Source organism: Bombus pascuorum, chromosome 10 (genome assembly GCF_905332965.1).
Source record: "Bombus pascuorum chromosome 10, iyBomPasc1.1, whole genome shotgun sequence".
Lineage (NCBI taxonomy): Eukaryota > Metazoa > Arthropoda > Insecta > Hymenoptera > Apidae > Bombus > Bombus pascuorum.
This window is the reverse complement of record NC_083497.1, coordinates 14,413,714-14,441,157: the sequence shown is the minus strand read 5'-3', so window position 1 is coordinate 14,441,157 and position 27,444 is coordinate 14,413,714. Positions and strand designations below refer to the sequence as shown.

The following is a 27,444-nucleotide window of genomic DNA, read 5'->3' as shown; positions in this document are numbered from 1 at the left end:
CGTTACCATTGATTAGAATCTTAATGAAACGATGACGGGATACTATTGTTTGTGCTAAATTAAGCTTCCAAACATAGTAAAGGATAAAGGAAATAATCAACGGTCGAATACCCGAGTTCTCTATCTATACCAACTTGAGATTATTAATCGGCAATTATCGATGAGTCATTAAATATAAAAAAAGGCTCATATAGGTAGTAAAGGATTCGATAACGCGATTCGCACAACGAATAGATTAGTACGCTAGCGTAAAATTGCGTATTTATTACGTTAAAGGTCACTAATCTTTTACTGAATTTTATTTCATCGTTCTTGTATATTTGAAACACTCGATGGAATTTCTTCGTTTGTATCAAAAAGCAATTATTTTCCCATTTATTTTTTGATTTGAAAATCTTTTATACGACCGATTAATCTCTCGGTGGATTTTATTTTTCGCTTATCTTCTTGACAGTCCTTTTAACATTTTCGATTCAAAATATTTTTCGAGCAACGGAACGCTGAAATTATCATATTTGTTTATAATCTGTATCATTTACCAAAATAAAATCATGTCATTCGCTTAATTTGTTTAAGAATTCAGCATGATCGATCGATACGATCAGTGTCGCTAGTTAACCAGTGTAACAAAAATCCTTGTATCTTTTATCTGATTACGGTCATCGTGTTATAATCAACATCGCTTGATAGTAGCTTGGAAGTCAGGCTCTGTCCAATTAGAGGATGTCACGGTTTTTCCCATGTGACATACGGGCCCATGAGGGTCTCTTCGCGATAGAACCCTAATAGGGAGAAGGAGGGTTAATGCTTTCAACCCCAAACAGATTCTCATGGAGTTATATATAACGACTAATGGGAGTCAGTTTTCGTTATGGTGGCCTAGCTATACGTAGGTATAGATATATCGGTTTGGAACATGCGGGCACTTTGTAGGCCATACGTGTTCTATACGAACCAATTGAAATCTCCATTTTCACTATAAACGATACCGCGCGCTATGTCGACTAGCGAATGAAATTCAAAATCATATCGTGTTTATTTTTCATTGACAATGTTTCTTTAAAATTTTCTTCCAGACTATGCATCGTTTTATACCGTTTCCAGCTTTTTTACTCAAATCTAAAATAGAATTTACATTGAAAATATTAAAACAGAATAATCAAGCTTTTGGAATTTGTTTAATCGTTGGGTACGTACAATAAAATTTAACATTTCATTTTCTGCCGGTAATAAATTTTTTCTAAAACTAGTACGCAGTGCTGTGTAGGTAACGATGAATAGTCGGAATAAGAATAACAGTAGATAAGCCTTAAGCGTGACTTACGAAAACATATTTTTAATACACAATTTTTTTTTTATTACCCTGTACTTTTTATTACGATGTATCTCAAAGTTTAACGTCAACGCCTCTAACTTCATGTCGCGAAAACTGCAACTGTTCACAAAGGATCGAGTAGAAAACGTTTCATTTATAGGATGTACGGGAGCGAAAGCGACAACAATAAATTGCGACGTTTGTATATCGCGTCTTCTTGTTCCAATTCGGCATTCGTTATCTTTTCCGATACTTGTAAAACCTATACGTTAGTCGTTCGAACGAGTTTGAAATTTTCAATGTTTGAAATTTCGCGAAAGGACTTTTTTTCGTATTAACGTAAATCGGCGTATCGCGTTGTTACACCATTTACGACACGTTCAAATTGCTGTACGTATAATCGAATGCTAACAATGCGAGGACAGCGGTTACTTACAATCTACGACTTACATCGTGCATGAATAGAAGCTCAATTTCATTCATGCGACTCTTCTCGGTATTCTATCGCGCGGCTACATTCGAGCTATCCTATCACACTGCATTGAATATCGCGAGTGCAATAATTACGCGGCCTTTCGTATGTCAACGTAACGTTTCGTTATCTTTTCGCCGTATATAATGTATAACGAAAACCCATGTTTAACAACTATCGTGCATAAATCATCAATTACGTATCTATGTTTTGTATAAATTAGTCGAAGCATTTCAATCTTTTAATTAATAATTTGTATTGCCAAATACGCGTTACGAATGTTTCGACGGTATCTATATGTTTGAAAGTTGAAGCGCGACCAAAGGATACCAGATTTACGAGAAATACCTTTATCCTGTGAAACAAAGTTTGTTCGTCACGTGCTGCTTTCTCAAATAAACGATTATCGTCGTAAAGCTTCTTACATCGGTTTTTATTCGATTTATTATTTGCACTGTGTTAAAAGCAGTCCACGTAATTTCGATTATCATTATGATATATTACATAACTGGATCTTACATCGAAGCAAGGTTTTCACATGTGATTACTTTTCACCAGTTTTCAATTTCGAAATGCGTAATCAAATCACGCGGCGATATTTTTTATTCTTTTTAAATATGGGATATCAGGCTGATGATAATACGCTCTGAAAGATATATATATATATATATATATAAAAAAAAAATATGTTTTTAAGAATAATAAATCTTGTACTTACGTTTAGTGATAAATCAGTTGATAGAGGAGAGACATTGAAATCGCCGTTTCAAATTTATCCTCTAGAATCGAAGATCGTTATCACTCCAATCATCGTTATTATTGCAGCATTCTATATCCGATGTGTTCGATTGGAGCATCGTTTTAATCGAGATTCATTGGCAGAAACATATTTGGAGGGGCGGACGGGGGGGAACGAGGGAACGAGTAAACACCGCGGGGAACGATCGTCCTAAAAACAGCCATGCTACTAGGTATGCTAGGAAACTACCCTAAACTTCCACCAATGAGAAAGAACAGGATAAAGAGGGAGAAGAACTCGGAGGGATTCGAAAATCGCGGATCAAGGGGTTGTTGATACCGAGAGAAAGAGGGAGAGATGTTTGCATGATTGGCCTGAGGAGTCGGCGCGGTTGCCAAATCTCCGGCAACAGCGGCGCAAAGATGGTGGGGACGGGTAGCAGTGACGCGTAGTCTGATTGGCGGAGCTCACGGTGCCGCCTTTCGAGTCTCACGGAGCGTCGCGCGGTCGCACGGATCCGCAGTTCGCATTCGGAGGTCTTGCGAGCTACATCTTTTCGAGAAGAAAAAGAAAGATCGGACGGGACTTTTCAATTTTCCCCCTCCACGGGAATCGCGATAAAGAGTCTTCGATTCGAAAAAGTGCCAAGTTTAGCAACTCTCGCGAGTACTCTTCCTCCGTCACCGGTACAATACGACACGTACACCTACACAAACGCATACGTACACGTACACGAACAGGATCACACAACCCATATATACGTAATCGTCTTTCGTTTTCACGGTGATCTCTACACGTGACACAAGCTGAGCATCGAAGAGGCTCCAAGGCAAGAGAGCGGCGTGCTGTTCGTTCGAATTTCTTTGTCAGCCTGCTTGTACGCCGAGAGAATCGAAACGGGTGTGCTTCCAATGTAAATCCACGAGAACGTATCGTCGGAGTGGCAGTTTTTGTGTTCTCAAAGTTGATACGTACGACCGCGGTTTCTTCTTAACTATTCACCGGCTTTCGTGCTACACCACGCACGCTGTTCTGCTTTGAAAGGAGAAGAAGGCTAGTCACGGCCGGATCGCGACTACGTTATAACCTAACTGCAGTGTGTTTTTGTGCGGAAACGAGGGAAAATGTCGACTGCCGTCATGAGCACCCCTATGTTCGTTGAGTGTAGCGAGCACTTATTTAAGGTAAGATACTTTACCATTTGTCACACGAACGTTTCGTCCTTTGGTGCCTTCTTTTTTCAAACGTTTCGTGTTGTCGAGTCGTAGGTAGGGCAAACATAGGCGACTGAGTATAGAAGCGACTGAGTATACCGTTGAACGCTGCGAGTATCGATATATTTGAAACGTTGCAAATGGAAATTCAGACTCGTGAACTTTGTTATGAATCAGGTGATGTTCGACGTGTTTGTTTGGTCAGTGGTTATTTCGTGTCGTTATCTTGGACGATCGCTTTCTATTAAGATTGCGCTATCGCGAACGCGTTCCCTATCGTTTCGAAGAATCGAGAATCCGACTGATAAGCAACAAAAGCAGCAGGTTCTAGATGCAAAGATGGCTGGTTCAGCACGTGGCATCGCGAATACTTGGAAATTCCGACTACAGTGTGGTGGTGAATTCGTTCGTGTTGGATTCTCTCGTGGCCGTTGTAGTACTCGCTGGTACTCGGTGGTACCGTGGCGCAAACATTTGTGCAACGGTGTTAGTACGTATTCTGTTGCGACTGCCACGGTCTATTGCACCGCGGGACAAATATGGAATGGAACGGATAGAAATGGTGTACGAAGAATCTGCGCGGTTGGTAGATACGTAGCAGAAACAGGGCCGCGCGTTAGGAAATCGCGCGTCTTCCCAAATAAATTATCTATATCAAAATGAAATGTAGTTGGGTAGACGCTATAGCTACATGCTATGTATTACCATTGCTATGGTAATGGTATTTATTTTACCGCGCAAAAGAACGAGAGGTCGTGATGTAAGAGTTATTTTCGATCGTATGGTCGCTGCTTTCTTCGACGTTTATTTGTTTTCGATACAATTTTTACTTTAAATCGCGTTAGTTGCTGCATCTGTTCAACTCGACTCGATTTTCGGATTTATTTTTCGCTTCGTCGTAAACAGAGCCAAGTCCGAAAACATTTGGACTCGTCTTTCGACAAGACTGAATTCTTCCATCTCGCGAACCGTCTATTTTAAAATTCTATATATTTTGAAATACATCTTCGCAAGTATGCTCTCCGATTTTAGCGTACGACCAGGCGTCAAATTCCTACGAAAACAAGTTGGAACTTTTATTATTTTCTATATAAATTAGAGGTCGTTCTCAATGTTGCGCCGTTGTAAATATTCTTCGTTTGATACACTCGATCGCCGATGACGAGCCTTTGTGTTTAGGTTTTGCAGATCGAAACGTGTTTGTATAAGCTCTATCTCGTTACACACGACTCTGCTTACTCGTGTTTCTCATTTTGCATATGGTTTTAAAACAGAATATGACATAGCTGTCCGCAGTCAATGATTCGTCCGAATTTCCGACGACCCGCTCATTGTTTCAAGTATAGAAGCTCGTGCCAACGTTTTTTCGTTTCGCGTCATTCGTTCCCGCTTCTGAAATCTCCGATTACACCGATTCTCAGACCCCTGGGAATTTGGCTTCATTTTTATCGTCGTCCAAATTTACGCTTTCGCCTAATAGATAGAGCTACGAGCGTAGATGATACTCTTTGAATTCATCTTCTTTTGACATTGTATTTTGCTTACGCCGAGGATGAAATTTTTATTTGAAGCAATTACGTTACGACCACTCTGTACAGTACATCCACTACATATGAAGTAAAAATCGAATAAATATAAAAATTTAAATCAAGTTGCCAACTTAGATCTGGGAATTTTGATAAATTTCCTGCGATATGTTGGCGATGGGTTGCTTCGTGCGTTCATCTGGCTAGGTTTCGTACATCATATAAATAAAAATATAAATTCGTTAATGTACGTACGAATTCCGTCATGCGACAGAAACTTGTTTTATAAACACGCGGTGGAACTGTTCTTTCCTGGTTTCGTCAGTTTGTTAGTTTTTCTTTGTAGCGATATTGGAACAACACGGTATCATATCTGGCGATATTCTCTAATTTGAATACAAATGCCTTTGTTCACTGTTACGAGAAAACAGGCAAATAATTTCATTTATGTTTACCAACTTCCTTTTGTCTGCATTACCGCCAATCCGTAATCTGTTTCGACGATAAGAATATGTCTATTTAACCAAAGTATGTCGCTAATAGCAATTTTTCTTTTCATAGACATTTGTATCTAAGCGTAATACGATTTTCCAAGCTTCTATTTTCCACTGTATAGCTTCCACGTTTTACGAGACACGAATTCGAAATTTACGGTACTCGTTCGTTCTTGACAAAAGTTTCCAACGATTAACATGCGCCGACAACACGCGATAAACAATTAAATAAATACGTAATTCTTGTAATTTTATTTCGATGTAATTTGTAAAAGCGGTGAAACCGTTTGTTTATCGCTGTTCTTATACCGATACTTTGGAATTTTCAATAATCTCAGTGGCAGCGTAATCTGTTCCCTTTGATCAGAGTTCAAGCATCGGGGTTACATTTAAGTATTTAAAGGATAGAATGAACTTAAACCCTGGGCAATTGTTCAAACGAAAAGCAAAGGAACACGTGGGCGATCGTATTCGCGAGTAAAAATACCACACGTTCGTTCTATAAATTGTTTCTTTGGTGAATTACACCTCCATTCATTTATTCATAGCCAAGTCTCGACTTAACTAGCTTACTTCGGTCACGATTGGCACGGATAAGCGAGTTTAGAGACCGCGGGGGTCTCGTTACATCGAATTACCAATTCGGATATACAGGGAGTGTTCCAATTTTTGTCGGCTAAATGCTATGACGGGATTTTTTTTTAAATATAAATCTGTAGACTGTAGGTAATGGAAATATTTGTACACGATCTGTTACAGTGTCGGAAAATTTAAAATGTTTTCGTGGTGTTGTGTAAAATCTTTCCTCCTGTTTCCGTCTAACGGAAAAGAGCTTTGTCGAAGAAGTCGTAATCGTTATTGTTTTCGTTTCGCGACCGACGAAATGGTCGGACAAACGACGCGGCAGCGTTCGAGTTTTATCCCAAACTTTTTTCTTTCCCCTCTTTCCTTTTCATCTACACACAACTCGTAACTTTCCTCGGCAATTTCTCCTCAGCGATTTCGAAACTCGTTCGATCCGGGAAACAGCCTTTCGACTTTCGTGCTCGACGCCCATCCGAAACTCCTCTCGAAATTTGGACTTTGCTACCTACGGTTTAGATAATCGTTCCGTTCCGCCCGGATATTTTCTCTTCTCGTTATTTTTTGTTCGAGGAGAATAACGTTTGATGACTTTAATGGTAGCAGATTTGGATCCATTTAGGTATCGTCGAAGGCAAATTCGTTAAAAATCTACAAGTTGCACGTATTGTTACGCTACGTGACGCACGCTTCGCCGAAATCAGAAAGTAGATAAAACTTTCTAATACAAAATCAGGAAGCTTGAACCGTGAGAGAATAAATGGTGTTTCTTGTAATTCACGCGTATAAGCACGAGCACGATATGATATTCGTCCATAAACCTCAGGCAACCCCATATACATACAACCGAGTATAAATCTAATAAACATGCGTGTAACGTTAGAAATTTCAAAGAAATTGTTGGCCGTGGAATACCAAGAACCACAATGCTCTCATCTTATTCCGAACGTGTACACGGTAGTGTACTTGGTTTCTTCTTTCCTCTCGGCCGTTAGAACGAAATTTATTCAAATATCGTCGAGTTAGGTTCCGAGCGTCGAGATGCTAGATGGAAGGAAGTATGTATAAAGCGCGGAGCATGACGCATCGGAATGATCGAGCAAAGATTCGATTCACAAACAGCGAGTCTTTTGTGTATCGAAACAAGAATATAACCAGGTGTCACGATGTAAATACGCGTATTAAAACCTACTGTTATCGAGATACAATTTTACGATCTCGTTACGCCTTATACCTTTTTATCTGACCAACTTTTAACTAATCCCGTTGGATGAATCTTGCGCGTAAGATAGAAGCGCTTTAGGAAAAATGGGTTGTAAAGATGGGAACCATCTCGTGACAGGAGATGTTAAATTATTTATCGCGAAAGGATGAGAGAGAAGAGAAGGTTGGCTGATTGAAGTCGGTGATCGGGCCACGTGCATGGAAGCGCCGAGTCTTTTACCCTTTCCGTGGAATTATTGGGGCCTGGATTTTTCTGAAAGTGGAAACCTCGCCCTGAGCGAGCAACGTGCCCGACGCTGCACCACGCCGGCAACATGGACAAAAAGCGGCTCGGTAAATGCAAGCCGTAAGTAGCGTAGGAACCTGTTGCTTCGGATTTATGAGGGAAGGAGAGCCGACCGAGGAAAAGACCGAGTTCGAGCGAGAGAATCGGATACGAGACCCGGGTGGGGGAGAACGAAGAGAACTCTGGCTAGACGAAGCTAGAAACCGTACGAACGATCGAGACACGAAAAAGCAAGACGAGGATAAGTGATCGAGGCAAAACCAAAGGGGCGCAGCAATGCTGCAAACAAACGGGGGAAAAAGTGGAGAAATGTAGGGGAGCTGAAAAGTGGAAAACTGCGGGAGGGCGGGAGAGTGTGTGCGTGTGCGTTAGCTAGTGCGGATAGAAATGGAAGTGGGTGAGCAAGAAAGATGAAGCGAAAGGGAGACGGAGCATGTACGGTTCGTTGAAAAAAAGAGAGAAACCATGCTTTGTATCTGGTTTCTATGCAGGTTCCTGCGTTCTCTGTCCAATGCCGTAATATGCTCACCGTAATGGTATTTGTCCTTTCCTTTACGTTGTTACGAATTTTTTATGTTTTTGAAAAGAAACGGGTTTTACTGTCTCTAAAACGCTGATGAAAAAGAATGGGTTTTTTCGTGCACTTTGTTCGGACAATTTTCTAGACTTTGCTTATAGAATATTCCTTTTCGTCCGCTTTCGTCATCCTACGTATCGCTTATAACGATCAATTATCATTTACCGGTTCATTTTTATAGTGTCCTCGTGGCTCTTGTTGTCCGGTTTAAAGTGCGTGTAATGTCGAATTAAAGTAGGGCAAGCAAAAACCAGTAGTTCTTTCTAAGATGGTATCGGAACCGTTGAAATTGTCTCGAATACACTCGTTGATCAGGAAAAAGAAATGAAAAATAGTAGAATATAAAGAGGAGGGATGTACGAAAGTCTTCTAACGGCAGAATTACGTTAATTACGTGAGCTGCGTCAAAACATAATGTACGAATTTCTGCTGCGATACTAACCGTAAAAAATCAGGGGACCTCGGTCGAGTACTTTTAACGTGGTGGAACAAAAATGCCGGGAAATGAACGGGAAGAGTCTTTTGGCTGTTTCTGCACCTTGCGTGCTCTCTCTCTTTCTCTCTCTTTTCTATGCACCGAAGGAAATCGACGGCGGTCGTCTGGAAAATATGCATATATTTTTATATATAGATATAAATTTGCAACATGTTCTTTCGAGCGTTTGCTCCGAGGAAATCCGCTGTGATCCGCCGTAAAAATATATTTTATTAAAGGGTTATTGCACTGAGTTATCTATGCCAATACATTCGAGTAATACGACTTATTGCATACAAGCTTAGAACCTGCAACGTATTGTTTAGATTTCCCCTTACCCGTTCTTTTGTCACGGTATCTTTATTTTCTTTTAGAACCGTATTTTATAGATCGTGGTAAGAGTAAGATTCAAATGCTTTAACGTCTCGTAGCGTTCGAAAGGAGGATTGAAATTACGATTTGGAACTACAGCGTTGCAACTGTCGAAAATACAACGGAAGATGCTAGTAGAAGGGTAGAGAATTTTATTTCTTGTTGTATATAACGAACGTTCGATGTATCCGGATTCAACGTTTATGCGTAAATGACGATGCATGTAAATTTCAAATTATAAATTCGCTTTCTTTTTTCTTACTCGCGCGTTACTTACTCTTGCTGAAAGAGATTTAGCGAGGTCATAAAACTAGTCAGGCTTGAAGGTATAACTGCGGATTAATTTTTCTCAATAAGATAATTACCGTAGAGTAGAAAGTGACGACAGGGCCTCGTCAGGCGTGTACGACCCTAACCGTGGCTAGATCGATCGACGCGTTTACGCGTTTAACGCTTCAATTTACGATCTCGCTACGTACGTGCGTCTTTTCCATAAAGATGGCATTTTCCATTCTTCCTTTTCACCCAACTATATCGTTTGGTACGACAAACTGTTTTCCGCTTAGAAGGATAAACGATTACGATCTTTTTGATCGGAAAAAAACCAAGAAATCTGCAGTGAAAAATAAAAAATGTATCTCCGAGCCTCGATATCGGTCAAGGATATCTTTATCTTTTTTTGACGAGGTTTGATACAAGATTTTTCGACTTTAACTTACAAATAGCTTAACGGTTAGTCTGTTTATCCACGGGAGGATGTGATAGCTGGTTTTTGAAACGCCAACATTCATTCACACGAACGGTTGAAATTTCACACCGCCGTTTTTTTACGCGTAACTGACTTACATCGATCGGCTTCTTAGCCATCTATTTATCAGACGCGCGTATCTTTTTTGCTGGTTTATCGGAGCGGATTCACCGATTACACTTCGAGGTCTTCGGGCGTTCTTCCTTGTTCGTGTTAGGTACCCGTATTTCTAGAAAAAAACCGGAGGAAAGAGATTAAGATTATCACGGTGTTTTATTTTCCCACAAATTCAGCTTATAACGGCCGAAAGATTCTAAATTCGGTGGAAATCTTATCGCTTTCGGTATCTTTGGTATTCCTCTTTTATTTATCGATGTCCCAGATTTTCTTACGTCGTTGATATTCCGAACGGACACGGTAAACTTGGATCAACAGCTGCTAATAACCGCTGACGTTGATGCAACCATAAACATGTGACGCGGCACTCGACGGCAGCGCAGCGATCAGGCGCCTTTGGTTACGAAAGTTTCGGGACCCGGGTTCTCAAATCCCAGCGCCCGTAGTCCGATTTTTCTTCCACGACGTCTAAATGAGAAGAAAAAACAGCAGTACCCCACAACGAAATCTACACCAGCACTGTAGCTCTATCGTCACAACTATGTACACCTGTGAAACTCATAAACAAATGAACAAACGAGGTACATTGTTATGCGTTAGGAGAAATGGTCGGTATCTTTTCGAATGAAATGCAAGTTGAAGTAAAATTCAAGAAATTTTTTTTTTAATGAAATTTCAAATTAGAGTTTTTCTAGAACGTGTACGAGGCATTATGTGTGTGGATGTTAAAAAATGAAAGAGAAAAAGAATGGGTACATCGTGGCCTAAAAGAATTGGAATTATATTGCGGAGACAGAGAGAATAGTAGGACCACGCAGGATTTCTCGACCAGATGGAAATCTCCTTTTTATTCTTTTATGAGACTGAGATTCGAGCGTGTCTCCCTTTTGCGGTTCTCCTTGCAAAAAGTACGTTCGACGAGACGCTCAAAAACTGTTCCCGTATTTCTGAAAAGAAACTGGATACACAAAAGCGTAGAAGGAAGCCGAAGAACGAGAAGGGTGCACCTTGCTTTCCTGCGTTCTTCACAACGCGCGTTTCTGTTCCCAAGGAAGCCTAAAGGTTGTCTCACACGTGAGAAAGCGAGAGTGCCACGCAATATTTTCCCGGCCTGGTATCTCTCGATCCTTCTCTTGATATTTTAGCGTCTCTCGATTTCACTTTCACGCTTGATTTACCCGACGAGATGCACCTTTCCAATTAAAAACATTCGAATTTCCACGCCGTGTTGCCGATCCACCGAAAAGATTTAGGCCGAGTTTCCGTTCGTTCGATCGGCAACCAACCTGTCGACGAGAAATTCGATGTTTTATGGGCTCGTATTCCGAGGATGAGAGAATTTAGAGCTCTGACATCGTTTAATCGCGCGTCGAACTTAGAAGCGGATCGATGCTTGAAAATTTTATTGTTTTAGAAAGTAGCGCGGCTCTCGATGAGAGCAAGCACGTTTCTTCGATCATTCTTATAACGACTGTAATAATCGTGATTGCCAACCAGTTTCGAATTTTGATTCGGAACGGAGTTGAGCTCGATCGCAGAAATAATTCGATCGTCAGCATTTTTGTCCTTACTTTGAACGTTTTTCCTTCTCCTCCAGCGGTATGGGCCAGAATTAAACGAAGAATCGCTTTACGAGTTTGTCGGCTAGTTTGTACGACTTTGTTATTTTTTAGTTCTTTTTATCCCACTCGTAATCGTTGATTGCGACTTCAGATATACAGGATTACATCAATTTATTAAAAGAAAAAGAAAAAACATTTAACTGCTCTAATAAGTATTCATTTATGCTTACGATGTATTTATTTGTGAAATCAGAATCATAGATAACTATGAATATACAACTACATATATTATCTTTATTACTGTTACATATGTGTTACTACGCATATATGTTATTACATTGTATATTTAAAGTACTTGTTTTTGCGACGATTATCGATGTGACGAGAGGTCCGATCTGATGAAAAATACCCTTCTAATTGATCGAAAACTTAATTCGAAACAATTATTTTTCTATAGGTATTTTTTACAGCCTGTACAAAGTCAAGTGAAGTGAGAAGCGAGTTCGTGGGAGCTGTTTAATAAGTAGCTACTTGTTGAATAAAACATATCGAGCGCGGAAGGTTAGTGCTATTACGATCAGCGCGAAAACAGTGTTTTGCAGCGTATCTTTAATAATAGAGCATTGGCGAGAATACAGAACGAGAGAGAGAGAGAGAGAGTGTGTGTGTGTGTGTAAGAGGGCGGCAGGGAGGGGGTGGCAGGGAAAGAGAGAGAGAGAGAGACGACGAGGAAAATATGTTGTTTTGTAGCGGCGATCGAAGCGAGACTCTCGAAGAAAGGCGTGTCGGTGGAGCGTGCAGGCGTTGCATTGCTAAAACATTATACTCGGAACACGAACCTTGTTGAGAAAGGTAGGAATAGTGATTAGTGCGGAGTGCATAAGTATTCTGCGTGCATCGGACAGCTATTTCGAATGAGATATTGTGTTGTGTTCCGCTGCGTGACCGGAATAATGAATTCATCGTTAATGACTTGTTATTTTCTGCTTCTTCTTCTTCTTCTCCTTCTTCTCCTCTTTTTTATTTCTTTTTCCTCTCCACTGAACGATCGATTAATCGTTAACGACGAAAGGAAAACTGGCACGCTGAAACGACCGTGATTTAAAAAACGAAAACAAACGTGAAAGTTGCCCGAGTCTAACTGGTTACTGTGACGTGCAAAATAGCCGATCGAGAGGAAAGATCACGATCGTATTGCTTCGCCCCGATTGAAATTATTTGGTCGTTGTATGCGAAACGGTCGATTTCACAAACGCGCAAGCCCTTTCGCGATTTAATTTGCCAAAAGTGTTTAGTGGTTAATCGACGTAGCCGATATGAACCGAGTTTATTTTCGGTAATTTGCGTACGAATTTCTGGTCGATCTGGTTTCGAAGTGTGCACGATAGTCGCTGGTTTGAAAGCCACGTGCTTCTCTGTACGTATAGATCGGCTTGCAGCGGTACTTTCTGCTCGGCTGAACTTGTTAGTTGCATCGAGTAAAGCTTCTTTCTCGATCTTTTCGACACTGTTATAGGCTTCCGGTGTAATTTACCTCTGTATATATCTGGATCGTTGCTCGAGTAACATCACCTTATTATTTAGATAGCTAACTACATATATTCCAAGTTTTTACTTTCCTGATAAATCGGTCAAAGTCTATCGCCATCACGTATTGTTAACCAAATGACAGGGAAAGTAGTCGATGTTGTTGCTACCATCGGTTGTCGCATCGTGTACAACTTCATTTTTACTTGTATTTTAATTATACGCGTTTGCACCACTGCGATAGTTCAACGAGGATAATTGTTGTTTAACGTTGATATTAACTATAACTGTTTTCGTAATTAAGAGAGAAAAGAAATTATCAATTAAGAAATAATTATCGTTTTTTTAACGTTAGTTATATCTAAATATAAAATATAAATCTCGTATAAAAATGTTTGTATGCGTTTACCGTACGTAATTATTATGTAATATATAATATATAATTGTTTTTAAACTACCGTCATTCCTTTAATCGTTGGCCGACTTTAACGCAACGTAGCGATCGTGTACAGGAAATAAAATTTGCATAGGTACATCGGTTCAATTGGGGTAAAGGATCGCTTTCTCGGCGTTGCCGTAAATCTGCAATTATGGCTTTTATGATACAATAGAGAGATACGTACGTATCCCCATTGTGGAATTCATTAAGCACAGAGTGTCGGACGAAAATGGCCTATGAGGACGTGCAACGTTGTTAACCAGCAATCTATAAGGTATTCCGCACGCGAACCTCCTTCTCTGCCTGCTTAGGCCAGAATTCTTCCTTTTCGTCGATCGTTGCTTTTCGACACGTCGCTGCGCATATAAATCGCTATAAATTCGTTTTTCGTTGCCATTGTCGCGAAAGTTGACACTTTTGCTATTTTATCCTGGCGGTTTTAGTCGCTGTTGCGAAATTGTTGTTTCCTTCGGCTGGTTTAGCTTTTTGCCAAGTAAATTTTGCTTGCTATTTTGTATCTTCTATAGAAACGATAATATTCATTTATTACACACACACGTGTACACACACACTCTCTCTCTCTTTCCCATTCATTCATTCACCTACTCGGCGGAAGTTAATTGGCATTAAATTTTTTTACAAACATAATGCGCGTTTGCTTGAATAACGACACCGTGTACGTCGCTTCAAGGAGAGCCTTGGGAAAGAATCGAACTCGCTTGCGATATAAGACTATCGCTGTGAACGTTTGCAGGAAAACGTTGACGACTCGTTGCGTTTCCTTTTCGTTCGTAAAATGTCAGGATAGTTGCGAGAAACGTGAAACTGAAAACAAAAATGGAACTATCTCGTCCTTTCACGAACACTCGTTAGCTGGTCTTTCTCTCATGAAAAATCGAAACGAGGAGGAAGAAAGGCCGAAGGTAGCGCTGGAAACATGGTATGCCCTTTTTGTTCGGCCATGTGTACGGAACGCGTCGTTTTTACAAACAGACGCACATGTGCTTTCTTAGCCTGGATGGATTTTCTTGGACTCGTGTATGGTTATCTTTTCAAAGCGTTTCAAGTGCTTACTTGTCGTTCCACGAAGTGAAAATTAGAGTCGAGTCGCTTCTGAACAACGTACCAGCAGCGTTCTATAACGTTAGGAAAATATGAATAAAATCGAAAGAAAAAGCTTTGCTTTGCGAACAAAGGCATATTATGTTGGAATAAAACATAACTCGACAACCAAGGTCGAAGACCGATCATCTATGGCAAAAGAGTTGCTCGAAACGTTTACAACGTATTTTAAAATCATGGAAATCGGATTTTCACCAAAACGCAAATTCGTTGAACGAGGTTTTTTTTTTACAAATCTCCAGCGGTATCCGTAGAAAACCACAATAGAGTAGCCACTTACGCTACTCTATCGATGCTCCAACGATACTCTAACATCTGTAAGACGCTTTTCGCGAGGATTCATCACCTTGCGTGTAACGAAACGTAGTCGTCCAATTATGGCGTATCTGGTGAAAATAGCTGATGAAACGGGAGATTTTCCTGACGATGCGCGGACAGTTTTACCTTTGATTCTCGTTTGCCAGTAAATTTAAAGGATGCCGTGGCGGTGAGGCGGCCGAAACGGAACGGGAGAGAAGTAAAAACTAAAAGGAAGCATGAAAACAACTCGATGGGCACCCTATGCTCGCTGGCGAATATGTTGGCTGCGTGTTGGTTCGCTGCGGTGGCTTCGTGTCGCACACTTGCTCTTTCGATGCACACGTGCATCCAGTTTCTTTATGCGAAGGAAAGTCTTGGTGGTCATGCAGCAACGCCTGAATCACGCGGCGTTGCACTCAGCATCGTGCGCGCGCGCGCCTGTGTCTGTGTTTTACGACCAGTCAACTTTGCGGCTTCTGCATAACTCTCTGTATTTTCGTGTGTCACGGGATGTATTCGGTGGCTCTTTGTTCTCGTGTGCGTGGACACGACGATTTCATCGTGATTCAACGTGCAACCTCTTTCTCTATCTATATCTCTTGTTCGTTCGCGCTTTACCTTGTTCGACAGTTACCTCTCTCTGAATCGCGTGCGATCGCTTTTCACACTTTTTCGTCCATCTTCTGTACAAATAGAATCTTCGCCGTAGGAGCTAGCTGACGGTATAGCGCGAACGTCATGGGAACGTAAGGCCTCTGTTTCTCAAGCTTGTTTATACGATGTGTACGAACCATGACGAGGATAGACATTTTATGTACTTTGGTGGACTATGCGTTTCTCGTACAACCAGCAAGCGCGTTCGTTGTAATTGCCTTGCGTTAGTTTTACTTACCAATGGGAGTTTGTGACGCATACGCTTTGTCCGTACTTGGAAGATTTCTAGTAGATTTGGCGAGCGAAAGTTAATTCAACGCTTTAGTATTCGATAATTTTCACGATCGCTCGGTGATTACCCGATAACGAGGTTAATAATTTGATTCTACATTTAATAGAAAATTAATTGTCGTTTTCCTGTTTTCGCGAGAGGAAATTCCCTACTTTTAGCAACTTTAGTTGCAACTTTTAGCGACTGTATGTAATGTACTGTACAAACGTACGCCAAATCCGTTGCGTATATAAGAAGATACGGTATAGAGAGGAGAGGCAAAGGAATAATTTTAAACGAATACACTTTTCAACTTCTCATGGTCTTTCGTTATACTTATCTCATCGATCGTGTTCCCCATTCTACGCAGAACGGAATGCAACGTGGCCAGCTAGAAAAAGTCGCACGTGTAATTGGCCTCCGATCCTTCAATTATTAACCGCTAGTTAATCGCAAACACGATCGTTGACGGCTTTCATGGCCTTTAATTACAAGACGAAGTTTGAGCCGCGTTATCAAGGTACACGAGTCAAGTGACTTTATCGTAAATCATTTGTTCGTGGGAATCGTACGATTTGTTTTTTGATTAGGAAAATCGGTAGCTGTAGGTAATTTTTCAAACGTTCTCGTCCCAAGTCCCGAAGCACTCGCTAACGTTAAACGCGTAACGCTTGTAAAATGTCTTCGATATAAGACTTTCGAAATACGTGCTTTTGCAAACACCGTTGATAAAACGAAAACGTTTTACGTTTTATGCGAATGTCGGTGTTGGTTCACCACGGCTGGTTCTCCCTCAGTTTACCATTTACATTGTACTTTTAATTAATTCGTTATTTTTCGTTTATTCCGGTTCTGTTTTTACTCGAGCTAACGAACTAGCGTCGTACGTGTATACATCGTGGTTGCAGTTGGCCAGACATTTTTTACATTGTCTCGCGATGAATTATCGTTACGTGTTTGAATGGTACATTGATTGTGGGCTAACGTGTTTCCCGAGTGGTTTAAGCCTGACTCGCATGTAGCTACGTAAATCGTGTCTCGTACGCAACGAACAAACGACTGAACCGTGACTTGCCCTCGATACACGATGAATAATGTGTAGAACAGTTTTCTCAGCGATCGGAATAATATCATTTTTCAGACGACTAACGTTCTAACGCGCGTCTTTTCTTCGCCTTCGTTATTTTCTTCGACTACCCGAGGTATGGATGGTGCAACAGCGGTGATCTTTTTAGCGTTCAGGTTTAGACGTATTCGCGAAATCCTACTTGTCGCTCGTGTACGCGAATAATATCTCGTTAACGTATAGCTAGATGGTTCTGTTTCGAGCGATGTTTCGTCGTTGTCGTGATTCAGCGATAAAGGTAAGCTGTAACAGAGGAAAGACGAAGCTATAATGCTATAAATCGATATGATTTATCTACTTTGCGTCTGCTTTGTTTCCGTTTTGATTAATTTTGATTTTCGTATTTCAATATTTGTAAAGCTCGTTCCGCTTTGTTCGGGGTTTCTCCGCTCGATGCGGTGCATTGTCTGGCCGATCGTTTCCTATTAGGATCCCATTAGCGTGGAAAAGTAGGGGAAACGGGAAGGAAAAGCTTGGAACAATAGGTTGATGGAAGCATGAGTAGGTAGGCTACCACGTGCTTGCGTTGTGAAAACTGTCTAACTTTCTACCGGCGGTGAAACGTTACAGAAGGTTGATTCTGATAAAGCAAACACAATGGTATTCCTACGCAGCCACGAAACAAATACTAGTCGCGAAGATGATCCGTACACTCGGTACATATGGTAGTATCGAATTTTTATCAGGTCACATGGCTAATAAATCGCGTGCCATCACTGTAATGATGTGCAATACAAGCGAAATATATATGTATAACGTTTCTTTTTTCGATATTTCGTTTCACGGTCCCTTTAACGGTCTACTGCGTTTTGTCCACTATACATATGTATATTTTATTACGATTATTTGAAATAAAATTTGTGAAGAATCTGCTGACCAACCGGTAACGCTTAAGCGAAGTAAATATTCGCAACGAGCGAATCAGCTGTGGAAACAGACTGAATATTTAACTGGCGGAAACACTGTGTTTATTCAGTTATTAATGTTGGTTTCGCTAGCTCTTAACGCTCACCTTGGATTCCCGAGTGCGAACTGGGATTTGCATGAAAATAAAAAATGTTCTCTCTCTCTCTCTCTCTCTATAGCTCGATTGTGATTGTTCCGTAAGCAACTGGAGAAAAAGTTGCGCGTTCCTAAAAGGCGTAGTTAAAATTGACGTGGATCTTTGAGTCAGCGAACAATGTTCGACCAGCTGACACGTGTTGTTCGAAATAATAACGATTTAATAAAATCTCCGTTCTTATTAAATTTTGTATATAGCTTTATAAAAGGCGATGTAGTTTTATACCGAATATTCCGCGATATTCAACGTTACACAGAAGCTTGTTTTTACGCTATTATTATTCCGAACCACTCGTATAACAGCGTACGATGTAATAAAAAGTGTCATTGAACGGTCGGTCGAGGAAGCAGAGAGGAGAGGAACAAGTGCAGGCGAATCGACTCTGAAAAGTTGGAATCCGGTTTTTACATGGTCGGCGTCGCCATCTTTTCCACTCGCTATCAGACCTGAATCATACGTTAGTCATCGCGTTTTACAATCACTCGCGTCCCGTGCACACGCACGGTGGTCACGTCGACAAAGGGAAAAACCAGCGCGCCAGGTCTCGAAAGGGGCGACACGCTCTTCTGCGCCGGAAAGCGAAACGTTCGTTGGCTCTCCTTGTGCTCGCCTGCCTCTTTTGTCCGTCCAGTCGAGTCGTGCCTTGAAAACGGTCTTCAACTTCAACGTATGCGAGCGAAAATCTCTCGATCGGATGCTTCTACCGCGTCGCATCGCGTAGCAACCCATCCGATCTCTCCGATCTTTTACCCGATCTTTCCAAGCGAGCCGACTTCTTATAACTAAATTATCATTTTCAGAAAAATGGCCAGATTCTTCCTGTTTTTTCCACTTACGCGCGTTTTGTACGAAAGAACCAGGTTAGTTGGGATTTTTTATTTCCTGTCTTATAGCGAGTACGTACGTATTTTGTTTTAAAGATTCCCTCCTCGCCATTCATATCATCAATATCGGTATTATATCGCGTATTAAATACAACAATAACCTTACCTCGCTGAACAAACATTTCATACACGACGCATACATACGATACGCGCTTGCAATTCGCCCAATATTTCGTTAACTTGGTGTTCGCAATGCCATCTTATTTTCTTTTTCTTTTTTTCTTTGTTCTTTTTTGATTTTTTTTTTTTTTTTATCGCGTTCACGTGACATTCGCAATGTCACGATATCACAGCATGCCTATGTATACGAGCAATTGTAGGACATTGGACGTTACGTGTTAAATAGTTTGCCGCTTAGATTAGAGGTCAATTTATCGTTAGGAAATATAGCGTACTGCAAATTCAAACAACGAGGTTAACGAGAGATCGCGCGCTATTTATTTTTGCCTACGACTTAGCTTCAACTTCACGATTTGTCTCTCGTGTAAGAACAGGGTCGTTTCTATTTCTTATCGACTGGGAAATCGGCGAGAAAAATGCAGTCGACGAACGATGCCGACTGCCGTTGAATCGGTTGAAACCGAGTAATTAGGATAGTTGAGCGAGTCCCGGCAATGAGTCTCGGTTACGTAAGAATCGGTGCATGAAACGCCGATTTCCATTGAGTCGCGTCGCACGGCGTTGCTTCTTCGCTCTCGACTTGCCCGCCGCGGCGCCGCAACCTTCTTCCTCTCGCTTTGCTTACTTTCATCTTTGACCTTCGAAACGAATCCATGGTCTACGCGTTTCGACATACGTACAATGGAATGACAAAGCCCCGTGGTACCTGCATCGATGGACGACCGAGCAATCGATCTATTTTTTCCTGTTTCCTCTTTTTCACGATTCCATACGATATTGTATATTCGATAATAGGAAATACGTATAAAATTTATCGAAGGCACGCTCGAGTTTTACTATGAGAAGCGAAAAATCACATATGTATTTTGTTTGGCAGAAGAAAAGGCTTCTTTTCGCGCAAAGCTGTTACGGATAACTGGGTGAATCGTTATCGATAGAAATTCGTTGTAGCGTATTTCTTCTATCGATTGGGAAAGGTGAAGGCACCGTTAAGATCAAAACGCATTGATCGACGCAAGTTCTTTCCCGATGTAATATAATTTTCTGATGTCATGGGAACGTGAAATATTTAAATATACGTTGTAAGCGATTTATCGTTGGTAATATGTGCGATGTTTACGATGTTGCACCGTTGCATAATCCTGTGGTGCCCTGCCATTCTACGTAACGATGTTTGCGCCTCTCTACATTGAACCAATATTTATCAACATGTACATAAATTCAAGTCAAAGGTAACTTTCATCGTTCCCCTGTGAAGAATTTTGATTTCCTATTTAGACCGTCCTATTACGTACAAAAAATAGTACAATATTTTTCTATTTTTATTTGTCTCGCGAATCTACGACTTGTTTCATCTAATTACATTTAAATTATAATCAACTTATCCGACCGTGTCTGATAAAACGTTTCCACGTCTATCAGACAATATCGGAAAATACTTTTACACACATACAAACAATGATCGTGTATTTAAATGGACGTTTGCCATAACGTTTCTCGAAAATTTGTCAGCCATTCGAGAACACGACGAAACAACTCGGTTTCGCGCTAGAAGACGTAATTCTTATCACGTGTTTTACTCAAGAAATCGCGATACGTGCTAATTAACGGCAAATTACATACTTTGTGTCGTTCGTGGAAACAATTTTTGTCAAGGATTGTTTTATCGCCCGTCAATACGTTATAAGTATTTTCGATACGATATCGAATCGGTCATTCTCATTGTTTTTTACATTTTATTCTCTTTCGTGTCCAGGTAGAGACGACGATAAGCAATTGATATTTTCGTTCTAAATTGTGACACGACACGCTTAGAAATTATCGTCTTAGAACTTTGAAACCTATATACATCCGATAAAATCGTATCGAAGTTAAACATTTATATTTCTATGACAATCGACCTATATTTTGCGAAACGCGGAATCTTTCCTCGATGGTAGGCGTGTTTCTTAACAAGTATCGCCACGGTTGAACGTTATTTCGCTAATAAATCATTTTTTTTTCTTTTTATTTTATTTTGGTTATTTTACAATTTGTCCTTGTGGACATTTGGTAAAGTGTTATATCTTGTTGGTGAAGAAAAAAAAAAAATATAAATAAAAAATAAATATACCCAGCGGGGTGCCAGCCTCGTTTTTTCTAAGTTATATCTTTTATGAGGTCTATTGGGTGTTTGCTTTTTAGTCTTCTTGCGATATTTGTTGTGTTGCACGTTTCAGCTGCCAGCTGGTTCGGGTGTGTTACTATTCTTGTTCTGTATCTTGTTGCGAATCTGGTAATCTCGCTAATAAATCATATTGGATAATTTGTTTCGTTGGTTCCATGACCGATCGAGTATCGGAACTGTCCGAGAGTTTGACAAACACGTGGTTCCATTCGTCGAACACGTGTCGTACCGTTTTACGTTTCTCTATATTCGGTACCATTACCCTGAAAACACGATTATCGTAGGAGATCGCCTTGCGCCGAACTACAAAGCTCGTTTAACGTGAAACGTAGTTTCTGTGGAAGAAAACGTGTCAGCCAGATGAATGCACGAAACGCGGCACAGGCTACTAACTGTCGCCCATTCTCGGTGTCTCTGTCGTCGAATCCAGTGAATGAAAGGAGCTACGACTATTTTCAGCCGGTTTCGTGGAAACTCTCTCGAGTCGATCCGTGGAATCGACTCTTAACACGTTTGTTACACGCAGTCGCGTTTACAAAACGGACGCTGGGGCCTCTGTACGGCATGCATTCTCGTTCGAGTGCACGAACACGGAACATGTGTGGAACATGGAACTTTGGTCGACAGTGGTAACGAATAATTAATTCTTCGATTCTTTTCTAGCGACTGTTTCCCCGAACCTTGCCTCGTGTTCCGTGCGGTCAGCCTTATGCTAAATATCGTTTTTCTTTACTCGTCGATCGATAATTCGAGGAGGATCGATCTCGTGGATAGGAAAGTCGGAGGACTGTTCGAGAATTCTTAGACTATGAAAAACTGTTTCGAGTAGAAACTCGAGTCACGTATTTTTTTCCCGTGTTTCGCGATCGCCCGACCTGTTGCGTTCCAATAGCATTTCGACGTCTACGTTCTATCAGAACGAACTGTCGTTCTATTTTTAGAAGATTTTTGCGACATTGAGCGTCCGTGAAACAGAGCGATCAATTTACGTCGATGAACGCGTCTCACCGCGTCGATTGTTTCGCACGAGTTTCGTTTCAAGCTCGCCGTAAAATCAGCAGCGTCCGGTACCACCAATCGTTCCTAGTTCGCGTTGTTGGCAAACATCTTTTCGAGCAATACGCAGATGACGAACGGATATAACGGATGACGAACGAAGCGCGTCTTGAATTATTTTCGTCTATCGACGACGCATGTCGTGATCGTAGACGTTTTTCCCCATAGAATTGTCGAATACGATCGACGTTGTCGAGCATTCGACTTTAAGGTTTATTCGTCTATTTCTCGATGCTAACTTTCTCTGGCTTCTCAAGGTACGCTCTAGCTTTCATTCTGGCTGCGCCAGACAAACGCGTCTTTCTATAATCTGTGCGACCAGTATTACGACGAACGCGCAATAAACCGTGACACGGAAAAAGGAAGCGTAAAAACGTCTCGGCGACCGTACGCGCGTGACTGCATCTAGCCGAACCAGGTTCGGTTGACAAGGAGCGAATAGTAGCAGCGAAAGAATACGTGTGCGCGTTTGCGTTCGCGTTCGCGTTCACGACTGCACGATAAACGGCAATTGCACGTTGATGATCGCAGGATAACCGACACTCTGGCATTCCTGCCTTCGTCGATGTTTCTTTGCATTAATACCTGCAGTCGACAGACTAATTACGCCTGTGCTAGGAACGTGTATCGCGCGGACCGTGTCCGTGTGCGCCGCGAACACACGTGCTCGTGGAAATTTCCAGGCGATGCGATATAACGCGACGTGATCTATGGAAGCTGGAACGGAGGAGGATCGATTAACCTTCGGGTTCTGTGATATAAGCAAAGATTTACGGAGAAAGTATCGATCGATTACTCAATTTTTTGTTAATACGTTAGATGCTTTGTTACATACCTGCGTGTTGGTCATAACCGTTTGGAAAATCTACAGTTGCGCGCGAGTACTCCAAATTCTCCAAATGATCCAAGATGAATCGCGTTCGATTCTTGCGAGAGTATTACGAATCACGGCCTTGATCGTCGTACGATTTCCAATTTGTAATTGTTACGAAACGTTCCACGTTTACGTTGTTTCGTCCGTTGGGAAAGAGTTTTCCAAGATCGTTGGATTCGACGATACGACGCATCGCTGTTTTTATTTGTTCGGAGATTCGATGGTACGAATAACGTATTTACAGGAGAGCAATAAGGATTTGAAGAAAGATGGACGATTGAGATAGATTTCAGGGTTATCGTTTGCGTGCAACCGTAGCAACGTTTATCGCGAAAGCCGAACGTACACGCGTCTAAAGACCATAAATTACCATAATAAGCCATTTAGCTGTACCTGGCTATTTATGGTTATTATTCTTCTCGATGGAAACCGAGAACATTTCGATCGATGATATCTCCAACTTGATTTATTCGATTGTTTAATCAATTATTTAGTTGATTCAACTGTTCTCCAAGTTATTCCGGATTAACGTTTAAATCAATTCCGTTGCGATAAAAGTTCTTAGCAACGAATCGTTGGTAGATGGAGAGCTAAATCAAAAACTAACGATATGATGTTTGGTCGAGATGGAGAAGTAGCGCCTGACAAAGGAGGCGAGGATGGAAAGTAAAACGTCGTTCGTTTTATGGTTTCGTTCTGTGGAAGATTCGATCTCTCGAAAGGTTGGTTTTTTCTCGGGTTGCTGGAAATCCCGTAACGTTGGATCGTTTCAAAAGCTTGTTCTTTCGGTCCACGTATAGTTCCAGATTTTCAAGCAGTTTCTCGTTCCACGAATTTTTCGCCGAGACGTCGAACCTTTGTCTTCTCTCGTATACCTGGGTCCACTGGCCGATAATTTTAGATCCATCATCGTCGATTCCTCGATCCCAAGCCGATCAACGATAGCGTTATCCATATGGTCGTCGGATAGAACATTGTAAACGATTCGCGTGTTTTTGTTGTCTCTTTATTTACATACATCGTTTACGCTCACATTTACATACGTATTTATCGTTGGATAAACAAGAGGTCAAAATATCAGCAGACCAGGCGTTACTTTTATCACGTTTCGTAACACGTTTCTCAATCGCGATTCCTACTCTTACGTACCAAGTCGATGTTAACGGTTTCTCGTAAAAATACAAAAAGTACTCGACGAGCATCGTCGAAGCACTATTCGAATAAAGCAATTGTGCACGAGCTTCCTGTATTTTTGATTAGAGTCTATTAGAAATAAATGGTCGTTATTGGTCAAGGGTTCTCATCCAAGTATTATTTATTCCATTGCGTAACGCGTCTCTAACGACGTAATATTTGCAACGAAGACTGGTGTTTTCGGGCAACGTTGTATATCGTACGTGTAGCGTGTGTCCATCGAAATTACTACGATCGTGCCTATTCTTTCGTTCGTTAGGTATTTATCGCGGCATTTGTTCGTCGCTCGGTACTCGATTCTTCGAAACGGTAGTTTGTTTGCGATTGAACGTCGGCGGTAATGCTTGGTCGACGACGCTTCCACAAATTGGAGTAGCTGTTTCTCGAAGGAAACGCGAGGTGATTCGCGTATGAGCGCGGTTATTACGACCACGTCGACGACGACGACGACGTCGTTATTCGTTACTAATAATACTAATCTCGCTCCGAACATGTTTACGCGCAGCGTTACCTTCGAGCATCCTTATTAACGTATTAACGAAACAGCCTTTCAGCGTTTTAACGTCTTTCGTCCCGTTGCGAGTTGCGCGAAAATGACACGATTGGAAAATTGCCAAGATCGTTTTGTTCTGCCAATAACTTTTTTAAACTTGGTCGAAGATCAACGAAGTTCGGAAGGAATTTCTGATCGTTGAAGTCGGAGCTGAAGTTGGAACGGACCTCGCTGCTCTTCGTATAAATTCCGAAGCATGTTGGAGCGAAATTCGTGTTGTCTTTGTCGTATAGTTTATTTATCGTTTGTTTCGTAGCAATACAAGTATTAGAATTGCAGCGATATTTTCATACGATCGAATCAATAGCCTTTTCGGCTACGATAAAATGATAAATTTTGTCTTTTATGGCGCGTGAATGAACATCATTGTCCGTCAAACATGTAACATATACGCGTACAATTGTATGCGTGTTATGTAATTAGCGCGTTAACGAACTGTCACAAATGGAGTCAAAATTGGAAATTAAAGAGATAAAGAAAAGTCAGAGTCGGGAATTTTTATCCCCGAGTCTGTAGCTGTGTAGCGAATCGTGTACGTTCGATAACGCCAGCAAAGTTTCATTCGTCGATCGAGATCTATCTAATTTCTTTTTCTTTTGTTTGTTCGTTCGTAACTTTTATTTCAGAAAGGAAATTGAAAACGGCATAACTAATTTCGATTCTCGTTTTCGCGTGTGTGTTACAGAACGGCCCTGCAAAGGCGAAAGAGCCAACCTCGACATCAACGACGAATACCTCGGGCAACGGTTCAGCCGGCAATAATGGCGGACACGCGCCTCTTCGCCGTAGCTACACCTCCCTGGTAACAACCCTGATCGAACAGCATCGTAAACTAGATCGCAGCGCGAGCGAGCCGACGTCTCGCTATAAAACGGAGCTGTGCAGGCCATTCGAGGAAAGCGGCACCTGCAAATATGGCGACAAGTGTCAGTTCGCTCACGGTTACAGCGAGCTACGGAATCTCGCCCGGCATCCGAAATACAAGACCGAGCTGTGCCGCACGTTCCACACGATTGGTTTCTGTCCGTACGGACCCCGTTGCCATTTCATTCACAACTTCGAGGAGGCTCGAATTCACAATCAAAAAGTGAGCGCGCAACTAGGATCCACGCAACCGAACATAATGGGCCTGAATCCTATTCTAAGCGCGGCAGCAGCGGCAGCGGCAGCCGCAGCCGCCGGTGGAAATACCTGCAGCGGCTCGAACGTCAATCCGACGACGATCAGCAGCGTCGCTCTGCTCGAACAGATCGCGGCCTCGCCTCAGGTAGCTGCAGTCGCGGCCGCGACGAGCCCCAACCTCATGAGAGCCAATTCCCTGAGCCTGTGCAGTACCACCAATGCGTACAATCCACCGCCATTGCTTCGAACCAACTCGTTGAGTCTAACGACCAGCCAACACCACCACCACCACCACCATCACCACCATCACCATCAGACTAGCTCGACGACCGTTAGCTCGTCGGTGATCGGCGCCACCAGGCCGAAGCCGACCTTTTCACTCGGCAGCACCGGAGACTCGGTTTCTCCGTCGTCCAGCCTTAGTCAGTCGCCTACCAACTCTATGGCGAGTTTCTTCAGCGACGACTGCAATCAGCAACCGTCCGTTACCTCGCCGTTCAGCTTCGGCCAGGATTTCGGGCTCCTTGCCACGAGACGAAGTCCCAGCCCTCGAACCAACAGCGTATGCAGTCCTCTGAGCTCCGACGAGCCCACGCCGAGAACACCGTCTCCGGTCTCGCCGAACGCCGAGTCCAGACTGCCAGTCTTCAACAGGATCAGCAGCACCCTCGCCGACTTTGAGAATCTTAAGATCTAAGGGAATTCTCCTCTGGGTCCTTCGACTTCCTTTGGTATATTCTATTTTCCTAACATTCTTTCTGGAGATATGTACAGAAACGTTTCAAAGAGCAAAGCAAAACGAGAGAGAGAGAGAGAGAGGGAGATAGAGAGTGTGAGAGTAAGAGAGAGTGTGTGTGTGTGAGAGAGAGTGTGAGAGAGAGTGAGAGAGAGAGTGTGAAAGGTACAGAAAGAGAGAGAGAGAGAGAGAGAGAGAGAGAAACGATTAAGAGCGTTGGACCCAAAGTACACGCGTTAATTTATACATGTATCGACCGAAAAGACAGGTGATTATTTAGGGAGAGGGGACGGACTCTTCCACCGACTCAAAGAGGTTTTTCCTTTTCTCTTTTCTCGTTTTTAACATTTGAACTATATTTCTCGCGTTAGGCGGGCCTTCCTCTCCGTCGTGCTCGGCTTCTTATTTAAGCGTATCTTTTTTATTCGTAGAATACTTTAGGCATCTTACTCGTTCTTTAAACTGTCGTTTCTTCATGTTTATCATAATTATGATTATATTATTATTATTATTATTATTATTATATAATTATA

At 41.8% G+C, this 27,444-nt stretch overlaps 1 protein-coding gene across 2 annotated transcripts in view; it reads left to right on the top strand.

Moving 5' to 3' along the window:
- Positions 1-2,986: 2,986 nt before the first annotated feature.
- The window catches only part of LOC132911093 (mRNA decay activator protein ZFP36L2-A), a 31,914-nt gene continuing 7,456 nt past the window's right edge, over positions 2,987-27,444 (top strand). The window contains exons 1-3 of one of the 2 annotated variants that reach the window (XM_060967491.1): positions 2,987-3,710; positions 19,006-19,065; positions 25,739-26,906. In XM_060967491.1, coding sequence (XP_060823474.1) covers positions 3,651-3,710; positions 19,006-19,065; positions 25,739-26,872 — 1,254 coding nt within the window. In that variant the 5' untranslated portion in view covers positions 2,987-3,650 and the 3' untranslated portion in view covers positions 26,873-26,906. The remainder of the gene's footprint in view (positions 3,711-19,005; positions 19,066-25,738; positions 26,907-27,444) is intronic. The other variant, XM_060967492.1, reaches the window with a different exon arrangement.